At 38.6% G+C, this 14,420-nt stretch overlaps 1 protein-coding gene across 5 annotated transcripts in view; it reads left to right on the top strand.

Moving 5' to 3' along the window:
• The window catches only part of ATM (ATM serine/threonine kinase), a 59,696-nt gene extending 46,845 nt beyond the window's left edge, over positions 1-12,851 (top strand). For 3 of the 5 annotated variants that reach the window (XM_040646498.2, XM_015277571.4, XM_040646548.2), the window contains 15 exons: positions 118-335; positions 1,198-1,405; positions 2,319-2,432; positions 2,839-2,997; positions 4,081-4,219; positions 4,644-4,726; positions 6,029-6,169; positions 6,943-7,059; positions 8,043-8,192; positions 8,823-8,988; positions 10,004-10,090; positions 10,168-10,282; positions 10,488-10,551; positions 11,210-11,346; positions 11,476-12,620. In XM_040646498.2, coding sequence (XP_040502432.1) covers positions 118-335; positions 1,198-1,405; positions 2,319-2,432; positions 2,839-2,997; positions 4,081-4,219; positions 4,644-4,726; positions 6,029-6,169; positions 6,943-7,059; positions 8,043-8,192; positions 8,823-8,988; positions 10,004-10,090; positions 10,168-10,282; positions 10,488-10,551; positions 11,210-11,346; positions 11,476-11,659 — 2,082 coding nt within the window. In that variant the 3' untranslated portion in view covers positions 11,660-12,620. Of the gene's footprint in view, positions 1-117; positions 336-1,197; positions 1,406-2,318; positions 2,433-2,838; positions 2,998-4,080; positions 4,220-4,643; positions 4,727-6,028; positions 6,170-6,942; positions 7,060-8,042; positions 8,193-8,822; positions 8,989-10,003; positions 10,091-10,167; positions 10,283-10,487; positions 10,552-11,209; positions 11,347-11,475 lie in introns of all 5 variants that reach the window. The other 2 variants (NM_001162400.2, XM_015277574.4) reach the window with 2 other exon arrangements.
• Positions 12,852-14,420: the final 1,569 nt, after the last annotated feature.

Below are 14,420 nucleotides of genomic sequence, written 5' to 3'. Positions count from 1 at the left end.
ATAAGACGGCCTTCAGGAGTCCCTTCCATTCTGTTATAGTAGTTTGGTCAGGTATTGTGCAATAGCCAACTATGTATCTGATTATCAGCCTTTCCATTATTGTAACTTCCCTTTTAGGCTGTGGAAATTGCTGCAAGCCACCATGGAGACAACAGTGATGAATTGAAGAAAGGAAAGACGAAGGCTTTCCTGTCTTTGGCTCGTTTCTCTGATAATCAGTACCAGCGAATTGAGAATTACATGAAATCCTCAGAGTTTGAAAATAAGCAGGCATTACTGAAGAAGGCCAAGGAGGAGGTTGGCCTCCTGAGGGAGCGTAAAGTTCAGACCAATAGGTGAGCATTGAAACTGAGTGGTGATTACTACAGAGCCATTAAAGATTTCATCTTCGCTAATTATCTGTCTGTCTGGACAACTGGTACAGCATGACTCTCATCTCTACAGCAATACAGCAGTGGCTGAATCTGTAATCCTCATTACCTGTAGTAACTGAACTGTGCTTGGACATTGCTAGGAAAGTTCTGGTTGGTGTGGGCCAAAACTAAGCCAAGGAGCTTTGCAATAGTTAAAAAATATGGATGACCATGAGCCAGAATTCACATTTATTCCCCGTCTGACAGACAAAATGTTACAGAGTAAAAATAAGTGAGTTTGACATTTTTTTTCAATTAAACATTTGATGAAAGTTTAGAATTCATCTTGTGGAACTATTAAAAGAATTAGTGAGGGCAGTTGCAAGCAGGTGGTGAAATCTGAACTTCAAGAGTTGGAAAGTGAAGTTCCTGCACAACCGATTTGTACTGCATATTCCAGGCTGGATGTGGCTGTGGGCAGCCTGGTCTAGTGGTGGGTGACCCTGCACATAGCAGGGGGTTGAAACTAGATGATCATTGTGGTCCTTTTCAACCCAGGCCATTCTGTGATTCAATGATTCTGTGATTCACATTTATACCAAGAATGAGATGAAATCATTAGAAAGAAAAAAGACACTGAGCATTTACTTAGAGTGATGGGTTTGTTTAGACATGCACCAAAGGAATAGCTTCCACCATTTCATTTCACAGATGTTTATTTTATTGTGCTTGTACATATGAAACAAGTTAAAAATATGAAATTGGCAAGCAGCAGAAATAGGGACAGCCCAGTCAGTTCATTGAGAAATACTTTCTTGTTTAAAAACAATGTTTGTTCACATAGATATACGGTGAAGGTTCAGCGAGAGCTTGAGCTGGATGAATGTGCCATCCATGCCCTAACTGAGGATCGTCAGCGTTTCTTGTGTAAAGCGGTGGAGAACTATATCAGCTGTTTGCTGAGTGGAGAGGAACATGACATGTGGATCTTCCGACTGTGTTCCCTATGGCTTGAAAATTCTGGAGTTGACAGAGTCAATGAAATGATGAAGGTACGTTTCCCGCTGTTTTTCCTTATTATGCTTTTATATTCATTATCCATCTTCTGCTCCTGTTTGTAGGAGATGAATTGTGCTGTGCTGTATGCTTTTCTTTGTATTTCCTTAACTTTTCCATCAAAGCTTGCCTTTTCTGGTCATTATTGCTCAACGGTGAGTTGCTTATCATTGACAGCTGTCATTCTCACTGCATTTTAATTTTTTTTCAATTTAATGAAGCATTTTAATTTGACATGTCTGTAGGATGAAACGCATTTCATGATCCTTCACTGTTGCCAGTGTTGCTCTTTACATATCTTGTATACTACTCATGCACCATTTGTGAGTATGTTGTTCTGGAGAGATGAATTATACACACTTCTGGGTGAAAGGATGTGCTTTTAGGCTATCTGAAAAACACAGTAAGCAGAGACTACAAAGGTCATTCTCTGGTTGGTTCTGTAATTTCTGCAGTGATGCAGGATGTCTCTTCATTCTTACATGAATAATCTGAATTTATAGCAGAAACCTGCAGAATTTGTTGCTTCATTTTCTCTTACAATTAACTTTGGAGAATACTAAGTTTTCCTTTAATTGTATTTTTAACACCCAATTATGTATTGTCTTAAGCTAGATTGTAAATTGTTGGGTTTTTTTTTGATCAGTGAATCTAGATTTGGGGGTATTCTGAATTAATGTATCTAAGCTCAGCTCTAATAGAACAGCAAATACTGTTTGTCACCAAGGCCTAGGAATATGAATCAAGGTGCTGTGATACTCAGTGGTTGCCATTTGATCACACAGCAATAATTACTCTGTTTAAATATAACAAACAAAACCAACATGTCTCCCCCTTCCCTGGTATTTTATGATTACAGTACTTCTTGGTCTTTTTAGCAACTTTTTAACTGAATTTTCTCCTCTACAGAAAAATGCAGAGAAAATCCCTTCCTACAAATTCTTGCCTCTGATGTACCAGCTGGCTGCTCGAATGGGAACCAAGATGATGGGTGGTCTGGGATTTCATGAAGTTCTGAATAATGTAATTCACCATTTTTGTTTCTGGAGATATTTTGATTGGCGTAGTGGTACATTCTCCTAAACAACATGCATCTTCCTTTGTGCAGTCATAGCTCAATGAGTTATGGATGTGATTAGTGCTGATTGAAATGAACAATGCAAACTCAGTATGGGGAGGGATCTGGGAGGGAGAAGATTGGGGATTTTTACATTGCATTGGTTTTCTTGTTGTATAAAATTAATCCTGTGCAGATATAGAAATGCATTATGAATGTATTACAGTTGTGGAGGTAATGTCTAAGTGATTCCTATTCTTTATTTCTCAGTGGAGAGTTTTAGAAGCTTAAAAATGTAATGCTGTTAATTAATTAATTTTCTTTCTTCCGTACACTTTTCAATAATGGAATCTTTTTGTTTTTCCCTGACAGCTGATGTCTAGGATTTCACTGGATCACCCACATCACACTTTGTTTATAATACTGGCCTTGGCAAACGCTAACAAAGATGAACTCCTGACAAAAACAGATGCAAAAAGAATAAATAAGTTAATTAAAAATGCACCAAAAGAAATTTCACAGCTTGATGTGGTAATTATGAAAAATTCTATTAATCGCATTCAGTCTTGTAATAAATAAATATTCTATCTCTGGTATTTGTTTAAGGAATATTTTCTTTAAGGAATATTTTATTGTAGAGCTCAGCAGCTGGCTTTTGTTAAGAAAAATTGAGAGGAAAGAAGTACTTTTTTGCAACAGTAGAACTTCCTTTGTGTATGAATTGATTATTAGTGTTGAAATAGGCTATTACTAAGGCTAAACAAAGCAAGGTTAACATTTCCTAAAACAAATACCCTCCAAGTTATTGCATAGCATTTTGTGATAGATGTCCTTTATTTGTTATTTAAGTAGGGGCTTGAGTACATCTGTTGTTGAAAGTAGATACTGAATGGAGCATCTTTCTGCTTTAAGTGGTACCATCTGTTTGAAGTGTTTAGCCTTACGGAGTGTTCTTTGTTTCTTTATATGACATTAATGTTAAAAGCCACAATCATATGTAATACTGAACTGCAGCTCCATACTAATTTTGTGATGACTTAATTTTGGTTGGTACCTGCCTATGGAATCAACTCACGTCTGGATTAATGCCCCTTCTCTCCCCTTTCACTACAATATGGCATTGCCCTCTTGCCCCTCGCCTGATACAAATTTTCACCACATTTGTATGTGGCTTTTTTTCCTTTTGTTATCCCACACTTAGGAGTGGGCTTATTCTAACCTGAACTAAGTCTGACAGCATTAGGTACAGAAGGGACGCGTGGTCAAATTTCTTCCCTTGCATTGAGGCTTCTACTTCACTTGGGAGTAAGCAATGGAAGCAGGAAGATGAGGAAAGAGTATCTGAAACCACCTGTCCCTTTTTTCTGAAGAATTTTTGCAGTTTTCTTGCACTTTGACTGGACAGATTTGCTCCATTTCTACCCTCAATAATATTCAATTTTTCTCTTTATCTGATAGATAAAAAGCTCGTATCAGAAGAGCTGTAATTTACTGCAGTTATCTGTTTTCATACAATTGATCTCAATTGTACTTAAGTAGCTGCATGCTATTGTGCATCTTTAAATGAACAAAGTGTCATTTGCAAGATCTGATTTTTATATTTTTATATTTAAGGACAGAATGGAGGCTGCTAGAAATATAATCAACATCATAAGAAAAAGGAGAGCTCACATGGTTAGAGATGTAGAAGCGCTTTGTGATGCTTACATCACATTAGCAAATGTAGATGCTACTCCATGGAAAACCCAAAGAGGTAAGTCTTGGAAAAATGATTTGATGATTTTCATTTCCAGTACTGAAGATATATGTTACACAAATTGTTCAGTGAAAAAAAAATCTAAATACTGATATTTTGTTAAAGGAGGTAGTGTCCTAACATTTTGCCCTGCTTTTGGTAAATGTAGAATTTATCTTGCATTAAAAGTTGTAGGCATTGCTTGCACTGTACGATTTGGACTATGTGAGTATTAAACTCCAGAAAGCTCCAGTTGTCCCGTGGTCATCTTCATCAGCCCAGAACAGAAGTATGCAGTGGGATTTTGGTTCCCAAAAGCAGTGTAAGCTGCTTTTTCTGAACTTAAATGTATGTTAATAATTCTAAATATAAAAGTATAATATGAATTCCATTAATTCATATTTAATTAATTAATTAATTAAAAATAATAATTTAATTACAGGAGGAATAAGTATTCCAGCTGACCAGCCAATTATTAAACTGAAGAACCTGAAGGATGTTGTTGTTCCTACCATGGAAATTAAGGTGACTGAAATTGAAATAATTATATGTTATAATATCACATCTTAGGATTACTTTCAAGTTTTTATGACAGTAAGACCGTATATCTCTTCATCATATCCTGGAGTTCTTTACAAGTCTGTTCATCTGGGATACTTCCCTGTGAGGTGGGAGATGCCAGCTGAGATCCTTCCCATTAGAAGGCCTTTGGAAGACCCTGACCCAAAGTCTTAGCTTTACTAGATAGGGGCTTCTTTTATGAAGATGATTTTGCCACTGTTAGTACTGGTTAGTCTTTGATCATCAAAAGGGGTGATGAGATCCCTAAGCTGCAGAGAAGATCTGGAAATCTGAATCTCTTATTTTGTAGGTGCTAGCTCAGAGTTTTAGGGCAGCATTCAATGTTCAGAAAGCTGTGAGGTGTAATGGGTCTGCCTCTTCTGCTGTTCCTAATGGACTAGTTTATAGGCTTTAGCATTCAGTAATGGCGAATGGTCCATTCTCATTAGCATAAATGGATGGATGTACTGGCACTTACATGCCCAAACATGTGGGCATATTTCCTCTACCTAGGAAACCTAGCAGTTTCAGGAGTGTGTAATTGCTTTTTGAGCCAGCCATCTAAAATTTAAATTTTGAAGCTGAACTTCCTTGTGTTGAAGTCCCCCTGGCTATGTCTATACAGCTGAACAGGCAGGCCAAGGGACTGTTTTAGGCTGTTTGACTTCAGAGGCCCAAAACTGCCACTCACACTAAATTGCACTTGTTTGTAGGGCCCTCTTGCTCCCAGGTGTTGCTCATCTGTAAGGTGAAATTGTTATTTTCTTTGTTTTTATTCTTCCACTGTTCAAATGATGTGAAATAATAGGAGATCTGTAATGTAAACAACTTTCCTTACAGCTAACTGAGTAGGGTTGCTCTGTGTCACAAGGATATGCAGTGTGGTTGAAGATACAGGTCTTACAGGTATGGACAGTTTGAGAATCATAGATGGGGTCCATTTGCAGCCCAGTGTAAGCTTAGTGTCCTCCGACCACACATGAATATTTTCTAGGAGAATGCTACTTGGCACAAGATGAAGTTGTGTCATTGTTTGTTGAGAAGTCTACAGCACCACATCCCCTCTACCAGTGAGACAAACAAGCAGGAATCACTCTCATGCCTTCGCTCAGCATATTTTTGTAGCTTTTACGGGTATTATCCTTGTACATGACAGAACACTTATAGTAATATTTAAGATGTTGTTTGCAAACATCTCATTAACGTTTTCTCTGAGGCAAATGCGGGTATCATTTCTATTGATGTTAAACCAATTTATAATTTCAGGTGGATCCCACAGGAAGATATGAAAATTTGGTGACAGTAATGTCTTTTAAGCCAGAATTTCACTTAGCAGGAGGTCTGAATCTGCCAAAAATAATAGATTGTGTAGGATCAGATGGTAAAGAAAGGAGGCAGCTGGTGAAGGTAGGCTCTGTCTGTTGTAATGGCAATTTTTAAATCGTCACATCATTTTTCTCTAGTATCACTTGTGTGCCATAAGCAAACTTTACACAGTTCAGTTTTCCCTGTTCAATGATGCTTTAGTAAAGGAAGTCACAAAATATCTGATAACATTGAATATTTTTGTAAATATATTTCAAAAAATGCATGTAATAGGCAGTAGCATAAAAAAGTAGCTTGCCTGACTGTTACCAGGCCTGCTGACTCATGCAGCCATGTATGAATTCCTGACCTGGAGTGCACATCCAATAAAACCATCAACATTTTGTGTACTGCAGCTCCGTTTTTCTTTTTTTTCACCCGTCTAAAAATAATTACAATTCAGAGACAACGTGAAACGTGTGGAGACACCTACATACCTGAACCAGTGAGCTCAGCTGGTTTCACTCTGCCTGGCTCTGATGCCCTTGTAAACATTCAGGAGCTGCTGTGAGAATTCTGATGGGCTGTTCAGAGTTGGATAATTATAAAAGTTTTAAAGAGAGATGGGAGTCTCCAGGCATGCACTTTCTACACAGAATGGCAGTACCAGTCAGATTACTACATACAGAGAACAAAGCAGCTTTTGTAAAAAAGGGTACCTTAAGGTAGGTAGGTTGTTTGGAACCTTAATTGAATAGCATTTGTGAAAAGAAAAAGACAGCTTGTCGAGTTAATTATGATTCTGGGTTGCAGAACAAGAGGTTGGATGCTGAAAGAAGTGCTCTTTAACTGCTTTTTTCCTATTGATGTGAAAGGGCCGTGACGATCTGAGACAAGACGCTGTTATGCAGCAGGTTTTCCAGATGTGTAACACGTTGCTCCAGCAGAACACTGAAACGCGGAAGAGAAAATTAACCATCCGAAGATACAAGGTAACCCTGGGCAACTGCTGCAGCAGAGGAAAAAATACTGAGATGCATAATAAAGCGTATTTTCTCCTCTTTTTGACCCTAAGATAATATAAAACTATATTTATTTATATGTTGTTAGAACTGCCCCTATGCCTTTAAAGTGTGGAATAAATTTAATATCACAGACCATTTTTTTTTCCAACCCTTAAAAAGCTGCTGCTCACTCTTACATAGAGATGCTGTTCAAAGCTTTCTTTATATGAACTTCTAACTGAAATTAAGTCATTCATAGCCTTTGAATTGTAAGTTATTAAACTTGAGCATACAAGTTTGTTCATGAATTGTTGTTAATTTTAGCCATGCAGTGTTCCTTGCAGTAGAATCCAGAAGTTCTGTCTGGAATCTGTCCCTGTGGGATTTGAACTGCAGATCTGTTTCTGTTGGAATAGAGAATACGGCAATAAATTCTAAGTGTAAATGCAGAATGAGCATTTCATCAGAAACTTTCTCCTCCTTTTCCTTTTTTATATGCTAGGGATTATAGCAATAGCTGTGGAGGTGAACCCTGAATAAGTACATTAAAAGTTTAAGTTCTTGTCTTTGACAAGTGAGAATTGTGTGTTCCAGAATCTCTAAGGGAAGGTATCTGCAGTGCCAGTGTAGTCCAGGACTTCACAGGTGGAGTTCGATTCACATTTTTTAAGTAATTTTCAATAAAGATGCATGGTTTTACGTGTTTAAAAAGAAACAGGAACAGAGAGGAAGAAAGAGGGGATTGTATAATGAGATAAAGAGACTTCTATAAGGGAAGAAAATGGAGGGGAACAGGCTGGAGTTATTTCTCTGAGGCCAACAGACTTGTGGTTCTCAAGGCCTGTTTCATCTTCTGGAACACTGATCCAAGCGTGGAAACTGGACAGAGTCATTCAGTTGTACTGAAGTGTGTAGTGGAGGGTTCTCTGGGCTAAGGAGAAAAATGTGCAACACTGGTTTTGTTTGTGCAGGTAGTTCCCCTTTCTCAGAGGAGCGGTGTGCTCGAGTGGTGCTCAGGAACAATCCCCATTGGGGAGTTCCTTGTGAACGCTGACCAGGGAGCCCACAAGAGGTACAGGCCTCACGATTACTCTGGTTTCCAGTGCCAGAAGATAATGATGGTGAGTCAAAATAATTGAAGAAAAATATTCTGCCATACAGAGAGGGTTTCTTTATGCTTCTGACATGTAATAATGAATACAACCTGTGGCATGGTTCAGATAGATCTTCAGACTCTTCTGAATGGAGCTTGGGAAAAATTATTGCAAAATCAAAATTGCTGAATGAATTCCTGTTGTGGGAAAGAACTGAATATGGCTGAATCTCCAAGAAGTATGTGAAATGTTTTGTAGAATGTAAATATATCAGAATTTCAAAATAACCATTGCAGTGACCCAAGAGATTCAATATGGAGTTACCCTGAATTAGCTTATAGTCATCATGTTTCTCATTGCGTTAAAAAATATTGTATTTTTAGGAATAAAGCAAAATACCTGAGTACAAGAATATGATGTTAGAATGCAGCTGAGATGAAGTGCTATCTTAATTGCCATAAGACAGCATGAAGGGGTCCGGCTCCTTAAGTGCTCAGTAAAGCAGACAGCTGAGTATTAATTCTTGCTGTTAAAAGACATTCATTCAAAGCTCAGACAGGGGGGTGGGAACAGCGTTGGAGGGGTGGGGGGAAGAGTGAAAAAGAACATATTTCCTTCCAAAGCAATCGATTAAAAACTTTTTTTTTATGTTTAAAGGATGCACAAAAGAAACATTCTGAAGAGAAATACAACATCTTCATGAAGGTCTGTGACAATTTTCAACCTGTGTTTCGTTATTTCTGCATGGAAAAATTCCGGGACCCAGCTGTGTGGTTTGAGAAGCGATTGGCATACACCCGCAGTGTGGCTACGTCTTCTATAGGTATCACACTGATCTACTAACATGGCTTTTTAGGTTATGTAAAGAGAAGGTTTTACCATTTCGGAGGTAATGGCTTTTCTGGTTTTGTCACGTGTCAGAAAAGGGGAATTGGAGGGGGCAAAAAATGCCAGCAAAAGCACCAGCACTGTTTTTTCTAACTAAAACTGCTGATTCTTCCTCCCTCCCCTCTTTCTTATTTGTCTTATAGAGTATTTTATGTGTTTAGGTTCAGGTGGTTTTTAAATAATAATTCCGTTGGGCTTTCAGAGTTTTTTTTTCATTTCATCTGTACCCTGAAATGTTTTAATCTTTTACTTTCCTCTTACTGGTGTCATTAGGAGTGACTGAAATGGTTACTTAAACTTGGCATTTTTCTTTTGATTTCTCTGTCTCAGTGAGGAAGTGTATGTACAGAGGTTCTGGACTTCTGGGTGACTCAGCTCTGTATTGAATCTCTGGAAGATATTTGTTAGCATATTGTATACATTGCAATATACCCTGTTTTAGGTATTAGCATATTGCTTATACACTTAAGGGAGATTTAAGTTAGATGCCAGGGAAACATTTTTCACTGAGAGGGCAGTGAGGCACTGGCACAGCTGCCCAGAGAGCTGTGGTGCCCCATCCTTGGAGGTGCTCAAGGCCAAGTTGGATGGGGCCCTGGGCAGCCTCAGCTGGTGCCTGATTTAGTGGTTGGCAAACCTGTCTGCAGGAGGGAATTGCACCTAGATGATCCCTTCCAGCCCAAGGCGTTCTGTGATTCTATGATACACTCCCTTTTTTGCTGAAAAATTAAGTAAATGTACAGTTTAGCAGAATTTAGATGACAGAACTCCATAGGAAATTTGTGAAGTGGCATTTGCTCTTTAGTGGAATAATATGTTTATGTGGGGGAAGAATTAGTCTCACTTTGTTTGTTTATGTGTGTTGAAGCGATTCTAATAGTGTGTTGTAAATTTTTCCCTGGTTTTCATGGTATGTACTTATGGTTTCAAGACTTGCCTTTTTCTTTCAGTCGGCTACATCCTTGGACTTGGAGACAGACACGTTCAGAATATCCTGATAGATGAACAAACTGCAGAGCTGGTGCATATAGATCTGGGTAACTGGAAAGATAAGAGAACCTTTGTTTTTCTTTTTTTAATATTTTTTTAAACATATATTTAATCTTTAATTTAGGAGTTGCTTTTGAGCAAGGTAAAATCCTTCCCACACCAGAGACTGTTCCATTTAGATTAACTAGAGACATTGTGGATGGAATGGGCATTACTGGAGTAGAAGGAGTCTTCAGGAGGTAAGTGGTCCTGTATTGCATTGCTGTGTGGTGGCAAGAAGGCAGCAGAGTAGTTCTGGCACTATGGTTGTTTCATGTTTAATAGTCCCAGTGCTTGAGGGGAGACTTAGATTTCTGTTGATGATATCCAAATCTCAGTGCTGCTCTCTAAATCACACACTCTTATTCATTTAACTGTTAAATAATACAGTAAAATATTTTCTAGATGCTGTGAGAAAACAATGGCTGTCATGAGAAATTCTCAGGAAGCTTTGCTGACTATTGTGGAGGTAACTACTCTTTCATTCTTTCCAATAGCAAGCTGCCAGTGTCTTCAATTTCTGGCCTTTGAACAGGTTACTATACCAAATACTTATGTGTTTTTTGTTTGCTTTCTGGAATTTGCATTTAGTATAGTTGGTCAGATTTGTTAATTCTACACCGTGCTAATTCAGTAAAATCAAGCCCAGTCTGCATTTTCTTTGAGGACCATTTGTTTCAGACTAACAGGTTTCCTTCTTCTGTATCTAAGATACCTGTGACTGTCTTCTAGCCACAGAACCATGTTCTTTGCATGAGTACTGACAACTGAAGTAAATACTCTTTGCATAAGTCACAAAGAATTCAACTCTTAAGCAGCCTATATTGTGCATCAAAAATTAATAATAATGTTTAGTGCCTAGAAATGTATGAAAACAGAAGACCTCCTTGTTGCTACAATGGTACTGAATGTCAAAGCTGAGTCAAGTATGAAGAACACAGATGCTTGGCATGATCAGATGTGGTTTTATTGTTGCATTGTCTGCTAAGTAATTTTTTCCCCTCCCCGCAATAGGTCATGATATTATAGTTAGCATGAGCATCAACTGAATGTTTCCCTTCCTGTTAGAGCACTGAACTAGATGTCATTAACAGCTGAAATTAAATGTATGCGTATTTGTGATGTAGGTGCTGCTCTATGATCCCCTTTTTGACTGGACCATGAACCCCTTGAAAGCTTTATATCTGCAGCAGGGACCAGAGGATGAAGCTGACATGAGCTCTACTCTCGGTGCTGATCCACAAGCATGTAAAAGGAAAGCCAGGTGCCAGATTTACTTTTGTTTTTCATCTGCCAACTGCACTGTTGCTGTGCTTTACAGTTTTTTACATGAGCATTGCTCATTCTGTTCGGGATCTGTATCTAGTGCTGCTGTTTCCCTTTTTTCTGCCAGCAGTGATGACCAGAGCTTTAACAAGGTGGCTGAGCGCGTTCTGATGAGACTTCAGGAGAAGCTGAAGGGTGTTGAGGAAGGAACGGTGCTCAGCGTGGGAGGGCAGGTGAACCTGCTCATACAGCAGGCCATGGACCCTAAAAACCTGAGCCGCCTCTTTCCTGGCTGGAAACCCTGGGTGTGACTTGGAAGGATCCAGTGTGTTTTTGGAAGAAATTATTTTTCAGCAGCAAATGTCATAGCATTTCAAATTTGTATTACCATATTAACCATTGGATCAGGGCAATTGTACGTGTTTATATGTATCAGTATTAGGTGGATGGTTTGGGGTGATGTTTTTTTCATTAACTTGTTAGCAAGAAAACATTATTCTCTTCCTCCACTTATGTTTGCAATACAGCCTAAAAGCAAGTAGTGCTTTGCTGTTCTCTGTGGCTTGCAAGGACTTTGCTCATACATAATGTTCTTAAAGCCTAAGAATCATCACTTGTCTAACTGGTCAGTGTCAAGTCCTGCAGGTAATAATTTGGTACAGTAACATGGCTGTGCAGAGTGGACAATCTGAAAAAGAGGCATGATGAGAAAAGTGACTGAAGTACATTTCAGGGGTGAGGGGAAGGGGACATACATTAAAGATAATGCCACAGTGATAGTTGGCAGAAGTGCAACAGAAAACAAGAGAACTTCCTGTTTAACGAGCTGGAAATTCTGGATATTTTTTTTAGCTCAGTTAAATGGGATTTGACCCTTGAGCCACGTGTAATACTGCTGCTTTTCTCCTGGTGAAATTATGCTTATATTTTATTTTTATAAATCACTTACATTTTCTATTTTGCTATAGCGTTACTGTAAAATATATTTATATATATTTGTTTTTGTAACTAGCTCCTGTGGTAAAACAGACTGACTGTACAGTGGTATACAAGGTGTGCCTCCAAGACAGTCATTCTGTATCTGGAGTACCCTCAGGAGCACTGACGTGTTTTGAGTACAAAAAGCAATAGTAATTGTACGCATTTTTACAAAGACGTTGCTGCTTCTGAAATAAAGAGAAGTGAAAGGGCCCAACAGTGCCTACTGATCATAGAAGAATCTCCTCAAACAACGATCTCATTGGTGTTCCTAATAAATCTTTCCAAATCATCTCCATGTTTATAATTGTGAACAATGTTTTGTGTACTCTCACGTTATCCTACTTCGCTCTTGGCGTTTTTACAGCAGCATAGCAAAGAATTTCTGGTCTAATTTACATTGCACTGAATTGTATTTTCTCACAATTTTTACACTGTGTCTTTGTTTTGTATGTTAATGTTAACATAGTGAGAAGAAGCGTTTATTTTCATGATGCTGACATAAAGTCCTGTTGATCCTTGGAACTAAAAGTGCCCTGTGGCCTTTCACTGGGGAGTAATAGCTCTCGTGCTGGAGTGCCACCACTGGGCCTCTGCAAATGGAACTCAGGAGAGGACTGAATAAGGAATGCTTAGACAGTCTTTACTGTTAAGCAGGGATTAAAGAAAGTCCAGTCCTGTTTCCTGAAGTTTCTTTCTCGTGCTTCTGACAGCGGAAGTTCTTTGGGCTTCTTTATTTTTTGATATTAGGGCTCTCACTGCTCATACAAATGAATGTTGCATAAAAGCGTTTGGCAGATCCTGTCCTTCCTTCATGAGTTACAGATGCTCCACATGAAAGGGAGTACTTTCATCTCGCTGGGCTGCAATTTCGCCTCATTATTTGAAACAAACACTGAAACCATTAATATTAATTCAATTGTCTGTGGAAAGTCTGACTTCAGAGGAAATAATACAATTATTCCTCTGCAACGCCGTTAGCTTTGTGTCTGGATTGCTCTGTTACCTGTGCAAAGCCTCATGTAGCCAAATGGTAACCCACAAAGACTGTGCTTTCTAATTATTTTTGTTCCAGTAATTCCTTAATCTTTAAACATCAAAATCAGTGAATGGGTTCCAAAACTGTATTGTCTGTAAGTATACAGTTCCCCTGTGTACGAGTAGAAAAAGGGAAATCTGGGTAGAAACGCTCTTTAATTCTGAACAATGTACCCATTGGCAGAAATGTTACTTCTAAAGATAAGGTGGAGTGGTAGTTAAGTGCCTCATACATTTACTATGTTAGTAAGCTACAGACACAGGAGGACACATTAGGTTGCATTTTAGTATTTTTTCCTGGAAATTGTCTTAGTAATTTGAAACACATTTAGAAAAGGTCATTTCTAAGACAAATGAGCAGTGATCTGATATGGGGATGAAGTTTGTAACGGATATCGATTTGTTGAAGACAGCTGTCAGTTTAAAATTGGCCATTTCTGATGTAACTTCAGTTGGACAAATATCCCCAGCAGTGCTCGGTGTAACACTGTGGGTGTCAGCAGGTAATGCAGTTTGGAGATACAACCTGACTGAAATTTTCCATCGTCAGTGCTCTGTGGATAGGAGTCACGTCCAACTGATTGCCTGGGGAGCTGCATCCTATTTAGATAAAAGCTGGATGTCCATCTGTGTGAGTGCACATCTGAAAACATCACTCATTGTTACAGATAAAGGCATCTGAAAGTAATTTTTGCGGTAACTGAATTATTTGGGTCACTATTGTTTGTTACTGTGAAATTCTGAATTTATAAAGTACATTCATTACATCACTGCCTCTTCTTGAGCACACTAAGATGTTAGGCTTCATATTTTCAGGGGACTAAGAAAATTTCAAATACCTATAAAAGATCCCCCTTTTGAATCAGTTGATCTGCTTGGATTGAGCTGTGAAGAAGTCTAGTGCTCTTGTGAGGACTCCTTGGCAATGCTGCACTGCCTTCCTGCCACTTTGAGGCTGAAGCCGTGTTTGGGTGCTCAGTGGTGCCTCACTGTTTCTAGATCATTAACTTTCAGAATCTGACTGTGTCACAGACAGGCGGGCGTTTGGGGCTTTTC

This window comes from Gallus gallus, chromosome 1 (genome assembly GCF_016699485.2).
Source record: "Gallus gallus isolate bGalGal1 chromosome 1, bGalGal1.mat.broiler.GRCg7b, whole genome shotgun sequence".
Classification (NCBI taxonomy): Eukaryota; Metazoa; Chordata; class Aves; order Galliformes; family Phasianidae; genus Gallus; species Gallus gallus.
This window is presented reverse-complemented; position numbering and strand designations above follow the sequence as displayed.